General features: G+C 43.2%; 1 protein-coding gene across 1 annotated transcript in view; it reads right to left on the bottom strand.

Annotated features, from left to right (window-relative positions):
• LOC138674472 (A-kinase anchor protein SPHKAP-like) overlaps positions 1–13,975 on the bottom strand; it is a 113,078-nt gene that overhangs the window by 47,507 nt on the left and 51,596 nt on the right. The window contains exons 3-4 of the mRNA XM_069762310.1: positions 6,921–7,097; positions 732–821 (exon numbers count right to left, since the gene is read on the bottom strand). Of these exons, the coding sequence (XP_069618411.1) occupies positions 732–821; positions 6,921–7,097 (267 nt within the window). The remainder of the gene's footprint in view (positions 1–731; positions 822–6,920; positions 7,098–13,975) is intronic.

Below are 13,975 nucleotides of genomic sequence, written 5' to 3'. Positions count from 1 at the left end.
TTAAAATTATACCATTAGGAGTTTAGGATTCCCATGTATGGTGAGGGACCCATAAGGTTGGCAGGGTGAGCTGTCGAGGAGCGGGAGCGCCATATTGCGTCCAAGAGGGTGCCAACCTCCGCCACAGACAGGCAGGGATCAATTAGGGACAGGTAGAGTAATAACATATACATATATGTCCCCACCAGCCTTCTTCCACTGATCGGGCCAGGTTTTTATTGACCCACTCTTTTTGAAAGCTGTTGGGTGTTGTGTATGCTTTTATAAGTCCTGTTTTGTGTATTTTTGATTAAATAAAATTATTGTTAAGGTATTAGTTTTTGTTTATTTTTGCATTTGATACTAATTCCAACTATCTGGTAGTATACTTTTTTGACGTGTACTACGGAGGACAAAGAATGAACTTCAATCCAATATTGCGGCCAGCATGCAGCCAGAGGGTAAGGAAATGGTGAATCAAACACCCGAAAACTCCGCCCATATGACCAAAAACCGGTCCCGCCAAAATCAGGTGACAGGTTCCCTTTAAGCAGGAGGTTGGACTTAATGACCCTGGAGGTCCCGTTCAACGCTAAACATTCTATGATGATTCTAAGATTTTATGTTTGTATGATTCTAACCCTAAATTCTACCATTAAACAACAATTACTTTTCCCATGTATATATAAATTATCAAAAGGAATGCATACTAATAAAGTTTACTAAAATCCACTAGTTTAATTTCTACTTACATATCAGGAGTAGTGCCAAGGGGAACCATCTCCAGGAATGCGTCGAGATCTACAGCGCCTATACTTCTCCTTGTGCTGCCATTTCCATTACTGTAAGAAATGACACAAAGATTTCTGGCAAAATTCTGCTTTTGGTTTATTACCTTATTTGATTCTATTTATTCTTTTTTGTCTATCTGCCATGCAATATTTCTGGCTAAGGATGAGGTCTCGACCGTATGTTCGTTCCAAGTGCGATCTGACAAAACATCGGATCACACTTGGACTAATGTTATTCTTTGGGGTCATGTACATGTCTGAATTTTCCCTTGGACCAAGTATGTCAGATGAAAAAAAAAACCAACATGCACATTTTGCATCCGTAAATCGGATTGCACTCGGCCATGCAACTGCAATTGGAAGACATCAGAATGTTGTACGACGTTCAAGGACTGACAAAATGGAGAAGATGTAAACTTTTTTTTACATCTCCACATCCGAGAAAATCAGATCACACTATGATCACACTCTGATCAAACTCTGTCCAGAGTGTGATTAGCATAATTAGCCCGAATTTAACCTTAGGCTGAAGTCACACTAGTGATAAAATAGGTTCGATTTTGTTCCTGCAAAGTCAAACGAGTGTAATGCATGTGTCATGTGTTTTTCATGAGAGTACAATCTAATTTTTCACACCTAACATCCGATTTACATCCGACTGCAATGCGATTTTAACATGAGCTTTTACACACAGCAATTCTCTGTCATTTACACATCTTTTTCAATGGAAATATTCTTCAAAATATATATATACTGTATATATATATGTGTAGCAATTCATCTGCCGCTTACAGTAGGCTGTATGGTCTCATCATGCAACCAATCTAGATGTAGCAGAGCTAGACCCATCGTGGGACAAATGGATTATCATCTTCTCTGCGGAAAGGTATGGTTTATTGTTGTTTGTTTGTTTTTTTAACTCTTTTGCAGATGACGAGGACATCGGGGGAATGGGTAAGGTCGTAAGAATGGTTTAATTAAGATAATTAAAAGGAGTCTGCGTCCTTCTTTCAATTAAAAGACTATTTTCTGGGTGTCTGTATTTTCTTACAATGTGACTATGGGGTTAGTAATGGGGTGTCTTATTGACGCCTCTCCATTACTAACCTCTTGACTTGATGTCACCTGACAGTACAAAGGTGACATTAACCTCCACAACCATCACCCCACTTGCCACCGCTACAGGGCAAGTGGAAGAGTGAGGCTAAGTGCTAGAATTGGCACATCTTAGAGAAGTGCCTTTTCTGGGGCCACTGAGAGCTGATGTTTTTAGCCTGGGGGCAGTATCCATGGCTCCTTCCTAGGCTATTAATATCAGCCTGCAGCTGTCTGCATAGTCTTTGCTGGTTATTAATTATGGGGGGACCCTACTTCATTTTTTGGGGGGGCCACCATGTTAATAGACAGTAAAGGCTTAGTATACAGTTGATATTAAAAGTTTGGGAAGCTTTGTGGGTATTACCCCTTCCCAGGCTATAAACATCAGCCCCCAGCCGTCAGCTGGTTAAGAAAATTATGCTGGAGCCCACGCCATTTTTTTCAGAAAAATAATCTTTTATTAATTTAATATGTACAGTAAGTTGCACACACACTGTACTAATTGTATATGTCACTGACATGTTTATATCTATCTATTCTATGTGTAATTACTGTATGTAATCCATCTATTCTATCCTGTCTGCTCCTGCTGTGATTTTACAGTACGTGGCTGCTGAATTGCCGGCTTTTCTTTGATCTACATATACATATGTGTGTGTCACTGACATCTATATATCTATCTATACTATGTTAATCCTACAAAGAACAGTGGAGCAAACTTGCTCTCAAATAAATTGTAGTAAGGCCAATGTATATCAAAAGTATAAATGTTATTAAATAGCCTACTTACAAATATTAAGATAAAAATCACATTATTATACATAAACGGATGAGAAATAGGGGGGGGGGAATTCTAATTACAGGTGTCTCCCCCTGGTTCCCTCCATGCGACCAGTAAGGACACATAATGTCATCAATTTATTATAGTTATGCTCCATTTGGAGTCAATCTCATTAATATAAGTATCTACCTCTACAGTGGTTTGGCATCAGATATGTACGCATTCAAATATTGCTGCCCTACCATACTGAAGAGTGCCAATCAGCAAATACAAGATATAGTTCTAACCCATGTGGGTGGAGGGAAGAAAAGTCAGAGGATCAGTGCCACCTGTAACGATAGCCCCGACGCGCGTTTCGCATATTCAGGCTTCTTCGGGGGGCTGTGTGGGCATCAGGGTCTGTTATCTTTTTATAAAGAGGAGGTGTGTCAATTGAGCCCGCCGCTCAAATCTGGAGCATGTGGAGTGAGACCGCAACCGCTATGTGTCACATCCGGCTCCAATGCGGGTCAAAGTAATAACTTCCTGTGATGTCAATGGCCCGCATTGTGCCTCCTGGATGCCTTCTGGAATGCAAGCTGACAGCAAAATCGCGGCGCATGCGCACATCACGGCGGACCTATTAGTTCCTACAGAGAGGAACAAGCTTATTAACAGAACACTCTGATGTATGTATTAATACCATATGCCAAGCAATTTACAGTACAGACCAAAAGTTTGGACACACCTTCTCATTTAAAGATTTTTCTGTATTTTCATGACTATGAACATTGTACATTCACACTGAAGGCATCACAACTATGAATTAACACATGTGGAATGATTTATTTAACAAAAAAGTGTGAAACAACTGAAATTATGTCTTATATTCTAGGTTCTTCAAAGTAGGGCCACATTTTGCTTTGATAACTGCTTTGCACACTCTTGGCATTCTCTTGGTGAGCTTCAAAAGGTAGTCACCGGGAATGGTTTTCACTTCACAGGTGTGCCCTGTCAGGTTTAATAAGTGAGATTTCTTGCCTTAGAAATGGTGTTGGGACCATTAGTTGTGTTGTGCAGAAGTCTGGTGGATACACAGCTGATAGTCCTACTGAACAGACTGTTAGAATTTGTATTATGGCAAGAAAAAAGCAGCTAAGTAAAGAAAAATGAGTGTCCATCATTACTTTAAGAAATGAAGGTCAGTCAGTCCGAGAAATTGGGAAAACTTTGAAAGTGTCCCCAAGTGCATTGGCAAAAACCATCAAGTGCTACAAAGAAACTGGCTCACATGAGGACCGCCCCAGGAAAGGAAGACCAAGAGTCACCTCTGCTTCTGAGGATAAGTTTATCCGAGTCACCAGCCTCAGAAATCACAGGTTAACAGCAGCTCAGATTAGAGACCAGGTCAATGCCAAACAGAGTTCTTGCAGCAGACACACCTCTACAACACCTGTTAAGAGGAGACTTTGTGCAGCAGGCCTTCATGGTAAAATAGCTGCTAGGAAACCACTGCTAAGAACAGGCAACAAGCAGAAGAGACTTGTTTGGGCTAAAGAACACAAGGAATGGACATTAGACCAGTGGAAATTAGTGCTTTGGTCTGATGAGTCCAAATTTGAGATCTTTGGTTCCAACGTCCGTGTCTTTGTGCGATGCAGAAAAGCTGAACGGATGAACTCTTCATGCCTGGTTCCCACCGTAAAGCATGGAGGAGAAGGTGTGATGGTGTGGGGGTGCTTTGCTGGTGGCACTGTTGGGGAATAATTCAAAATTGAAGGCATACTGAACCAGCATGGCTACCACAGGATCTTGCAGCGGCATGCTATTCCATCTGGTTTGCGTTTAGTTGGACCATCATTTATTTTTCAACAGGACAATGACCCCAAAAACACCTCCAGGCTGTGTAAGGGCTATTTGACCAAGAAGGAGAGTGATGGGGTGCTATGCCAGATGACCTGGCCTCCCCAGTCACCCCACCTGAACCGAATCGAGATGGTTTGGGGTGAGCTGGACCGCAGAGTGAAGGCAAAAGGGCCAACAAGTGCTAAGCATCTCTGGGAACTCCTTCAAGATTGTTGGAAGACCATTCCCAGTGACAACCTCTCGAAGCTCATCAAGAGAATGCCAAGAGTGTGCAAAGCAGTCATTAAAGCAAAAAGGTGGCTACTTTAAAGAACCTAGAATATAAGACATTATATCAGCTGTTTCACACTTTTTTGCTAAGTATATAATTCCACATGTGTTAATTCATAGTTTTGATGCCTTCAGTGTGAATGTACAGTTTTCATAGTCATGAAAATACAGAAAAATCTTTAAATAAGAAGGTGGGTCCAAACTTTTGGTCCGTACTGTATATAGCATGTAAACAACCATAATTCAAATCACATAGACAGATATAACAAATACACATAAAAACAATAGTGCCCCTCTTAAGTATAATCTAGGGATCTTGGAAACAGGAGACACCACATAGTTTGTATATTCAAACAGTCTTCACATGGTCCATTTTCAATAATTGTACTTGCTTCCAAAAAGAGAGGGGTAGCCAGACTGAAGTATGTGTGTCATGATTTTAGATGGAATAGTGAGGAAAATATCCTCCATAACTAATTTAGTCCTCTGTGCTCCAACACCAGATCACTAGATGAATAGAATTAAAAAGACATACAATATTATAAACAAGGAGACAGAGAAAATAGGAATCCAGAAAAGCCAGAAAACTATATTTTCAGAGAAAAGGAACAAAAGACAATTTTTCATTTAACCCATGAGGGGACATTGTGCCCAGGGTAACTATTAAACGACACTCCAACTGTGGCAATGTGCGTTTTAGATCTCCTCCTCAAATACCACAATGCACCCTATCAATCCCACGTATCTTAAAATCTGATGGATTACAATCATGACACTGTTTGAAGTGCCTTGGTAATGTTTTAAGCTCAGAATAGTCATCACAATTCCTTGCGGCCACAATGTCCCTTACATGTTCCCTCATCCTGATCCTTAGCTCCCATGACGTAAGCCCCACATAAATTAGGTTGCAAGAGCAAACGGCGTAGTATACCACATGGGTGGTGCCACACGTGATGTAGCACGTAATCCGGTAATCCCTACCTCCATCGGCTGAAGTGAATGATGTAGATCTTATAATATTTTGGCAGGCCCTACAAGACCCACAAGGATAGCAACCCAATTTTCGTTTACCCACCCCAAAGGGTTTTGGGGGGTTCGCCACATAGTGGCTCCTTACCAATAAATCTTTCAAATTACGTCCTCTCCTAGCTGTCATAAGAGGACGGTCAGGTATAATACTTCTAATGGAGGGTTCTGTTCGAAGTACTCCCCAATTTTTCTGCAGCACCTGAGGCATGACTTCCCACTGTTATTAAAGGTTGAAATAAATCTCAGTGGTGGATCCCTCACATGTTTGGATGTTCTACAGAGTAATTTATCTTGTGGTTCTCTTCTTGCCCGCAGGTAGCCTTTTTTTATACATCTCTTACTGTATCCACGGTCCTGGAATCTCCTGGTGAGGTCCCGGCCTGATTCTCAAAGGTTCCATCCAATGAACAAATACTCTTCATCCTCAAGAATTGCCCCATAGGGACAGCACGTATAGTGGAGGATGTATGTGTACTATTGATCCTATGTGTATGTGTATATATCTATTCTATTGTAACCTGTAAGGCTGTGATTTTGCTGTACGCAGTAGATGAATTGCTGGCTTTTCAAAGAAGATCGATGTGTAAAAATCGGACAGCACTTGCATAGTCCGAGTGCTGTGCGATTCTTCTCTCGCACCCATTGACTTCTATTGCAGGATGCGATCCAATTTCCAATTACAATCGCAGCATGCTGCAAGTTTTTTTCCAGTGATCCGATCCGAGCTGGAAAAAAAACACAGATGAACACACAATTGTAGAATAACATTGGTCCCAATGCAATCAAATTTTTAATTGGATAGCATTCGTTCGATTTCATCACAAGTTGGAATGAGTCCTTAGAGTGATAGAACACATTTATAAATCGCTGGTTCCATTAGAAGATGCCAATCTGACAAAGACCAAAAAAATGGATGAAAATTGTATCCAGCACATTGCATACTGTAATGTCTGCCATTAGTGCCTGAACCCCTGCTTTTTCCTAAATAGGGGAACAAGAGAAGACTTGTCTCTAAAGTAGAATATATTTCCAAGTAGTATATTTAATTTTAGAAATGTTATTTGCACTGTCCATGCATAAAAGTTTTATAACATAAAACATGGGATTTTGAATGCAGCTATTCTTACCTTGTGGATCGCTCACTTAGCTGAAGAAAACTGCTTGTGTCCTCTAGGTTTTCCTCGTCATTCACAAGTTGTGACCAGCTACCTGTGCTGTCTTCACTGCTGCTCAGAGGAGTTGGGAGTTCAGGCCTTGCCGTCATATCTGTAGACCTCTCAATACTCTGCTTTGCATGGCATGGCCTAGATTTAGAAAAAAAAGCATTGTATAAGTCAGTACTGTGCAGCAAAATGCAAAGATATTGACTTAAATGTTCTGGGATAGGGAAGACTTATCTTTGCAGTATTTTTTAAATGTAACGATATATTTAGGGCTAGAGATACACAGCGACTTTGGCAGAGACACCTGTTGCTTAACCAAAGTTCACTAGGCATCGTTGCTACATCGCAGCACACGACAAGGGAATAAGGTCGGGGTCACACTTGCGAGTGTGATGCGAGAAACTCGCATAAATACCCGGCACTGACGCCGGCACTCGAGACCGGAGTCCAGTCCCAAGTGCCGGCGGCAAAGTCTGGTATTGATGCGAGAGACTTGTGCCAGTTTCTCGCATCACACTCGCAAGTGTGACCCCGGCCTTAGGGTGAAAAAGGTCTGCGGCAATTATGTCACAAAAAAAATCAGTCGCGATTGCTGCCAATGTTAAAATTGCAGCCAAATATTAAAATGAAGAAAATTTGAAATTGGCCTCAATTGAAAAAAAAAATCACCTATAGTTTTGTGCCTACAGCTCTTATGGAAAACTATGCATTTATATATTAACATACAAATCATACATTGCCTGGTTTTGTGGTTGCTTTCCTTTTCCTGTCCTCAGCATCTTTCAAATTGTCTGACGCTAGGTTAGCACACAGATATCCATCTATATCCAGCCAGGGGCGAGAGTAGATTTTGGCCAGATTTATGCCACGAAAGTGGTGTAAATTTTCATGATTTAGCAATGTCCCACCCATGCTGCGCTCCTTTTGATAAAACTGTCTGAGACCTATGTAAATTTTGAGATATTTGATGAAGTTTTACACCAGAATACAAGCTAGATCTTTTACATTGATGATAATCACAAAAATGTCCTCAGCTTATAAAGGGATCTAAGGGGTAACGTTTCTCCTTATGGAGAGTGACATACCAGCTGGCTTGTCAAGGTAAGGAGGCTTATTCGCCGTGCAATGCTCCTCTGGGAAATTATATATGCAAATTGCCTCTTTTGAGTAAAAGAGGACTTAAACTCTATAGCGCCACCTGTTGGAAGTAGCGATCCTACAAGTCACAATGAACCCTTTAACGAGTCGTGCAATGTGACTTAGGATAAAAGCCAAATCAGTATCTCAATTCACAGACACGGTGTTTCGGGCTGTTGGCCCTCGTCAGACAAGCCAGCTGGTATGTCACTCTCCATAAGGAGAAACGTTACTCCTTAGACCCCAGTACAGAGCCTCTCACCTAGCCAAATCAGTTCTCATGCTTCGCACTGATGAGGGCCAACTGCCAGAAACACCGTGCCTGCGAATTGAGATACTGATTTGGCTTTTATCCTAAGTCATATTGCAAGACTCGTTAAAGGGTTGATTGTGATTTGTAGGATCGCTACTTCCAACAGGTGGCGCTATAGAGTTTAAGTCCTCTTTTTCTCAAAAGAGGCAATTTGCATACTCAGCTTATAAACAAATTGGTACTTCCACAATATTATACAACTCAGACAGCAGTAATTATACTGCCGTCTCAATGAAGCCAACCAAAAAATCCATTAAAATATAACATTTATTATATAAAGCTAAAAAGATCCAAATGACCACATAATAGTTTACACAAACATACAACCCAAATCAAAGAGGAACACCTGAACCGAACACAACCCTAGACATAGAATTCTAGTAATATTGCATGCATAGGAAAATTTAACTAATTGTGCAAATAATTGTAATATAAGTATTTAGCTATATAGCAGCATTCTAGATCTTTTACATTGTAGCGTATTTTCTACATGTATATATAATGTATTGTTTTCCACTGGGCAGATTGTTCTATAGTGGCAGGGATGTATGATTTGGAAAAAGCCACATGGTACAATTGTAAATTGTTCAACTGGTGAGCAGGCTCAATCATTACTAGTCAAATCCTGAAAGTAGGAAGTATGAAACAACCTCATGCAGCACCTGCTAAAATTGCTGCTTTTATGTCAGGTTAATAGGCCTAGAGGCCACTCCACCTGAAAGTGTTCAGATAATATGGAGGCCATTGCTTGTTTGGGCATCAGAAATTCTGACAGCCTGGAGAGAGTGCCAAAGGATAACCGTTAATAATAAGGTACTGTTACACTAAACGATTTACCAACGATCACGACCAGCGATACGACCTGGCCGTGATCGTTGGTAAGTCGTTGTGTGGTCGCGGGGGAGCTGTCACACAGACAGCTCTCTCCAGCGACCAACGATCCGGGGAAAGACTTCGGCATAGTTGAAACTATCTTCAACGATGCCGAAGTCCCCGGGTAACCAGGGTAAACATCGGGTTACTAAGTGCAGGGCCGCGCTTAGTAACCCGATATTTACCCTGGTTACCATTGTAAAAGTTAAAAAAAAAACAGTACATACTCACATTCTGATGTCTGTCACGTCCCCCGCCGGCGTCCACAGGGTTAAAACTGCTTTCGGCAGCAGCGCTGCTAATACACACGCTCCGGCCGAGAGCTTCCCTGCACTGAGTGTCAGCGCCGGCAGTAACAGCGGTGACGTCACCGCTGTGCTCTGCTTTACGGCCGGCACTGACAGTCAGTGCAGGGAAGCTCTCGGCCGGAGCGTGTGCATTAGCAGCGCTGCTGCCGAAAGCAGTTTTAACCCTGTGGACGCCGGGGCACGTGACAGACATCAGAATGTGAGTATGTATTTTTTTTTTTTACTTTTACAATGGTTACCAGGGTAAATATCGGGTTACTAAGCGCGGCCCTGCGCTTAGTAACCCGATATTTACCCTGGTTACAAGTGAACACATCGCTGGATCGGCGTCACACACACCGATCCAGCGATGACAGCAGGTGATCAGCGACCAAAAAAAGGTCCTGATCATTCCCCAGCGACCAAGGATCTCCCAGCAGGGGCCTGATCGTTGGTCCCTGTCACACATAACGAGATCGTTAGCGGGATCGTTGCTACGTCACAAAAAGCGTGACGTTGCAACGATATCCTTAACGAAATCGTTATGTGTGAAGGTACCTTAACAGTCGTGTCTGACACTGCACAAAGAGGAGCATTTCAGCTACTTCTTTTCATCATAGCCTTGATGGGTGTCACTGGAGCAGTGGGTGATCTTGTATCACCCAAAGTGGGGTATTCCGGTCGTCGGACAGCGTTGGATTCAGGGGGTCACAGGGATAGCAGCCGTGCCTGATGCCTGTGCTCCGGGGACAGTGAAATAAGTATTAAAAATAAAAAGGAAGGGGGGGGGGTAGGTTTATGATGGCAGTGCAGGTGTTTAACCCCCTCCAACTAGGGCTGGCCCCCAGGGATAGTGATGGAAATAGATGGTGCAGAGTAATAAGGCAGGAGACAGGGAAAGTCACTTTACCATTTACTGAAGTCCAGATGCATTTCAGAGGATGGAATACAACTCTCACCAGGTATACAGTCTGCTCTGCATGATGGAAATTACCTCTCTCTGCTGTGATTCAGTATGAATTCCCTGCTGCTCTAATCCTTTCTGGGACAAAGGTTTCCTGGAGTTTGAGGGTATGTGCACATGTTCAGGTTTTTTCCGCTTTTTTTTGCGATAAAAATGCATTACAAACTGCAGACATATGCATACTATCATTTAGAATGCATTCTGCAATTTTTGTGCACATGATGCGTTTTTTTCCGCAAAAAAAAACAAAACGCATTGCAGTAAAAAAAGCAGCATATTCATTAATTTTGCGGATTTTCTGCATTTTGCCCGCTATTCTGTTATGAACAGGTGATTCAGAACCACAATGGACCTAGTGGTTAAGAGCACACAAAGTGACCTGATAGTTACTAACATAGGACGAGCTCTGAGACGTGGAAACTCTGCTGACCGCAATCCCTAATCCTATCATACCACACTAGAGGTAGCCGTGGATTGCGCCTAACGCTCCCTATGCAACTTGGCACAGCCTGAGAAACTAACTAGCCCTGAAGATAGAAAAATAAGCCTACCTTGCCTCAGAGAAATTCCCCAAAGGAAAAGGCAGCCCCCCACATATAATGACTGTGAGTTAAGATGAAAATACAAACACAGAGCTGAAATAGATTTTAGCAAAGTGAGGCCCGACTTACTGAATAGACCGAGGATAGGAAAGATAGCTTTGCGGCCAGCACAAAAACCTACAAACAACCACGCAGAGGGGCAAAAAGAGCCTCCGCACCGACTAACGGTACGGAGGTGCTCCCTCTGCGTCTCAGAGCTTCCAGCAAGCAAGAAAAACCAATATAGCAAGCTGGACAGAAAATATAGCAAACAAAAGTAACACAAGCAGAACTTAGCTTATGCAGGGCAGACAGGCCACAAGAACGATCCAGGAGAGAGCCAGACCAATACTGGAACATTGACTGGAGGCCAAGAACAAAGAACTAGGTGGAGTTAAATAGAGCAGCACCTAACGACTTAACCTCGTCACCTGAGGAAGGAAACTCAGAAGCCGCAGCCCCACTCACATCCACCAGCGGAAGCTCATAGACAGAACCAGCCGAAGTACCACTCATGACCACAGGAGGGAGCTTGACCACAGAATTCACAACAGTACCCCCCCCTTGAGGAGGGGTCACCGAACCCTCACCAGAGCCCCCAGGCCGACCAGGATGAGCCAAATGAAAGGCACGAACCAGATCGGCAGCATGAACATCAGAGGCAAAGACCCAGGAATTATCTTCCTGACCATAACCCTTCCACTTAACCAGGTACTGAAGTTTCCGTCTTGAAATACGAGAATCCAAAATCTTCTCCACTATATACTCCAACTCCCCTTCAACCAAAATCGGGGCAGGAGGATCAACGGATGGAACCACAGGTGCCACGTATCTCCGCAACAATGACCTATGGAATACGTTATGGATGGAAAAAGAAGCTGGAAGAGTCAAACGAAAAGACACAGGATTAAGAACCTCAGAAATCCTGTATGGACCAATGAAACGAAGCTTAAACTTAGGAGAGGAAACTTTCATAGGATCATAACGAGATGACAACTAAACCAAATCCCCAACACGAAGTCGGGGACCCACACAGCGCGTGCGGTTAGCAAAACGTTGAGCCTTCTCCTGAGACAATGTCAAATTGTCCACCACATGAGTCCAAATCTGCTGCAACCTATCCACCACAGTATCCACACCAGGACAGTCAGAAGACTCAACCTGCCCTGAAGAGAAACGAGGATGGAAACCAGAATTGCAGAAAAACGGCGAAACCAAAGTAGCCGAGCTGGCCCAATTATTAAGGGCGAACTCAGCCAAAGGCAAAAAGGACACCCAATCATCCTGATCAGCAGAAACAAAACATCTCAGATATGTTTCCAAGGTCTGATTGGTTCGTTCAGTCTGGCCAATTGTCTGAGGGATGGAAAGCCGAGGAAAAAGACAAATCAATGCCCATCCTAGCACAAAAGGCTCGCCAAAACCTCGAAACAAACTGGGAACCTCTGTCAGAAACGATGTTCTCCGGAATGCCATGTAAACGAACCACATGCTGGAAGAACAATGGCACCAAATCAGAGGAGGAAGGCAATTTAGACAAGGGTACCAAATGGACCATCTTCGAGAAGCGATCACAAACAACCCAAATGACCGACATTTTTTGAGAGACGGGGAGATCCGAAATAAAATCCATAGAGATATGAGTCCAGGGCCTCTTCGGGACTGGCAAGGGCAAAAGCAACCCACTGGCATGAGAACAGCAGGGCTTAGCCCGAGCACAAATCCCACAGGACTGCACAAACGAACGCACATCCCGTGACAGAGACGGCCACCAAAAGGATCTAGCCACCAAATCTCTGGTACCAAAGATTCCAGGATGACCAGCCAACACCAAACAATGAACCTCAGAGATAACTCTACTCGTCCATTTATCAGGGACAAACAGTTTCTCCGCTGGGCAACGGTCAGGTCTATTAGCCTGAAATTTTTGCAGCACCCGCCGCAAATCAGGGGAGATGGCAGACAAAATTACCCCCTCTTTGAGAATACCCGCCGGCTCAGACAAACCCGGAGAGTTGGGCACAAAACTCCTAGACAGGGCATCCGCCTTCACATTTTTAGAGCCCGGAAAGTACGAAACCACAAAGTCAAAACGGGAGAAAAACAGCGACCAACGAGCCTGTCTAGGATTCAACCGTTTGGCAGACTCGAGATAAGTCAAGTTCTTGTGATCAGTCAAGACCACCACGTGATGCTTAGCTCCTTCAAGCCAATGATGCCACTCCTCGAATGCCCACTTCATGGCCAGCAACTCTCGATTGCCAACATCATAATTACGCTCAGCAGGCGAAAACTTCCTGGAAAAGAAGGCGCATGGTTTCATCACCGAGCCATCAGAACTTCTTTGCGACAAAACAGCCCCTGCTCCAATCTCAGAAGCATCAATCTCGACCTGGAACGGGAGTGAAACATCTGGTTGACACAACACAGGGGCAGAAGAAAAACGACGCTTCAACTCTTGAAAAGCTTCCACAGCAGCAGAAGACCAATTGACCACATCAGCACCCTTCTTGGTCAAATCAGTCAACGGTTTAGCAATACTAGAAAAATTATTGATGAAGCGACGATAAAAATTAGCAAAGCCCAGGAACTTTTGCAGACTCTTCAGAGAAGTCGGCTGAGTCCAATCATAAATGGCCTGAACTTTAACAGGGTCCATCTCGATAGTAGAAGGGGAAAAAATGAAACCCAAAAATGAAACCTTCTGAACACCAAAGAGACACTTTGACCCCTTCACAAACAAAGAATTCGCACGCAGGACCTGGAACACCATTCTGACCTGCTTCACGTGAGACTCCCAATCATCCGAGAAGACCAAAATATCATCCAAGTATACAATCAGGAATTTATCCAGGTACTCTCGG

Source organism: Ranitomeya imitator, chromosome 4, assembly GCF_032444005.1.
Source record: "Ranitomeya imitator isolate aRanImi1 chromosome 4, aRanImi1.pri, whole genome shotgun sequence".
NCBI classification, from domain to species: Eukaryota; Metazoa; Chordata; class Amphibia; order Anura; family Dendrobatidae; genus Ranitomeya; species Ranitomeya imitator.
Note: the sequence above shows the minus strand (reverse complement) of the source record. Positions and strands in the feature narration are given on the sequence as shown.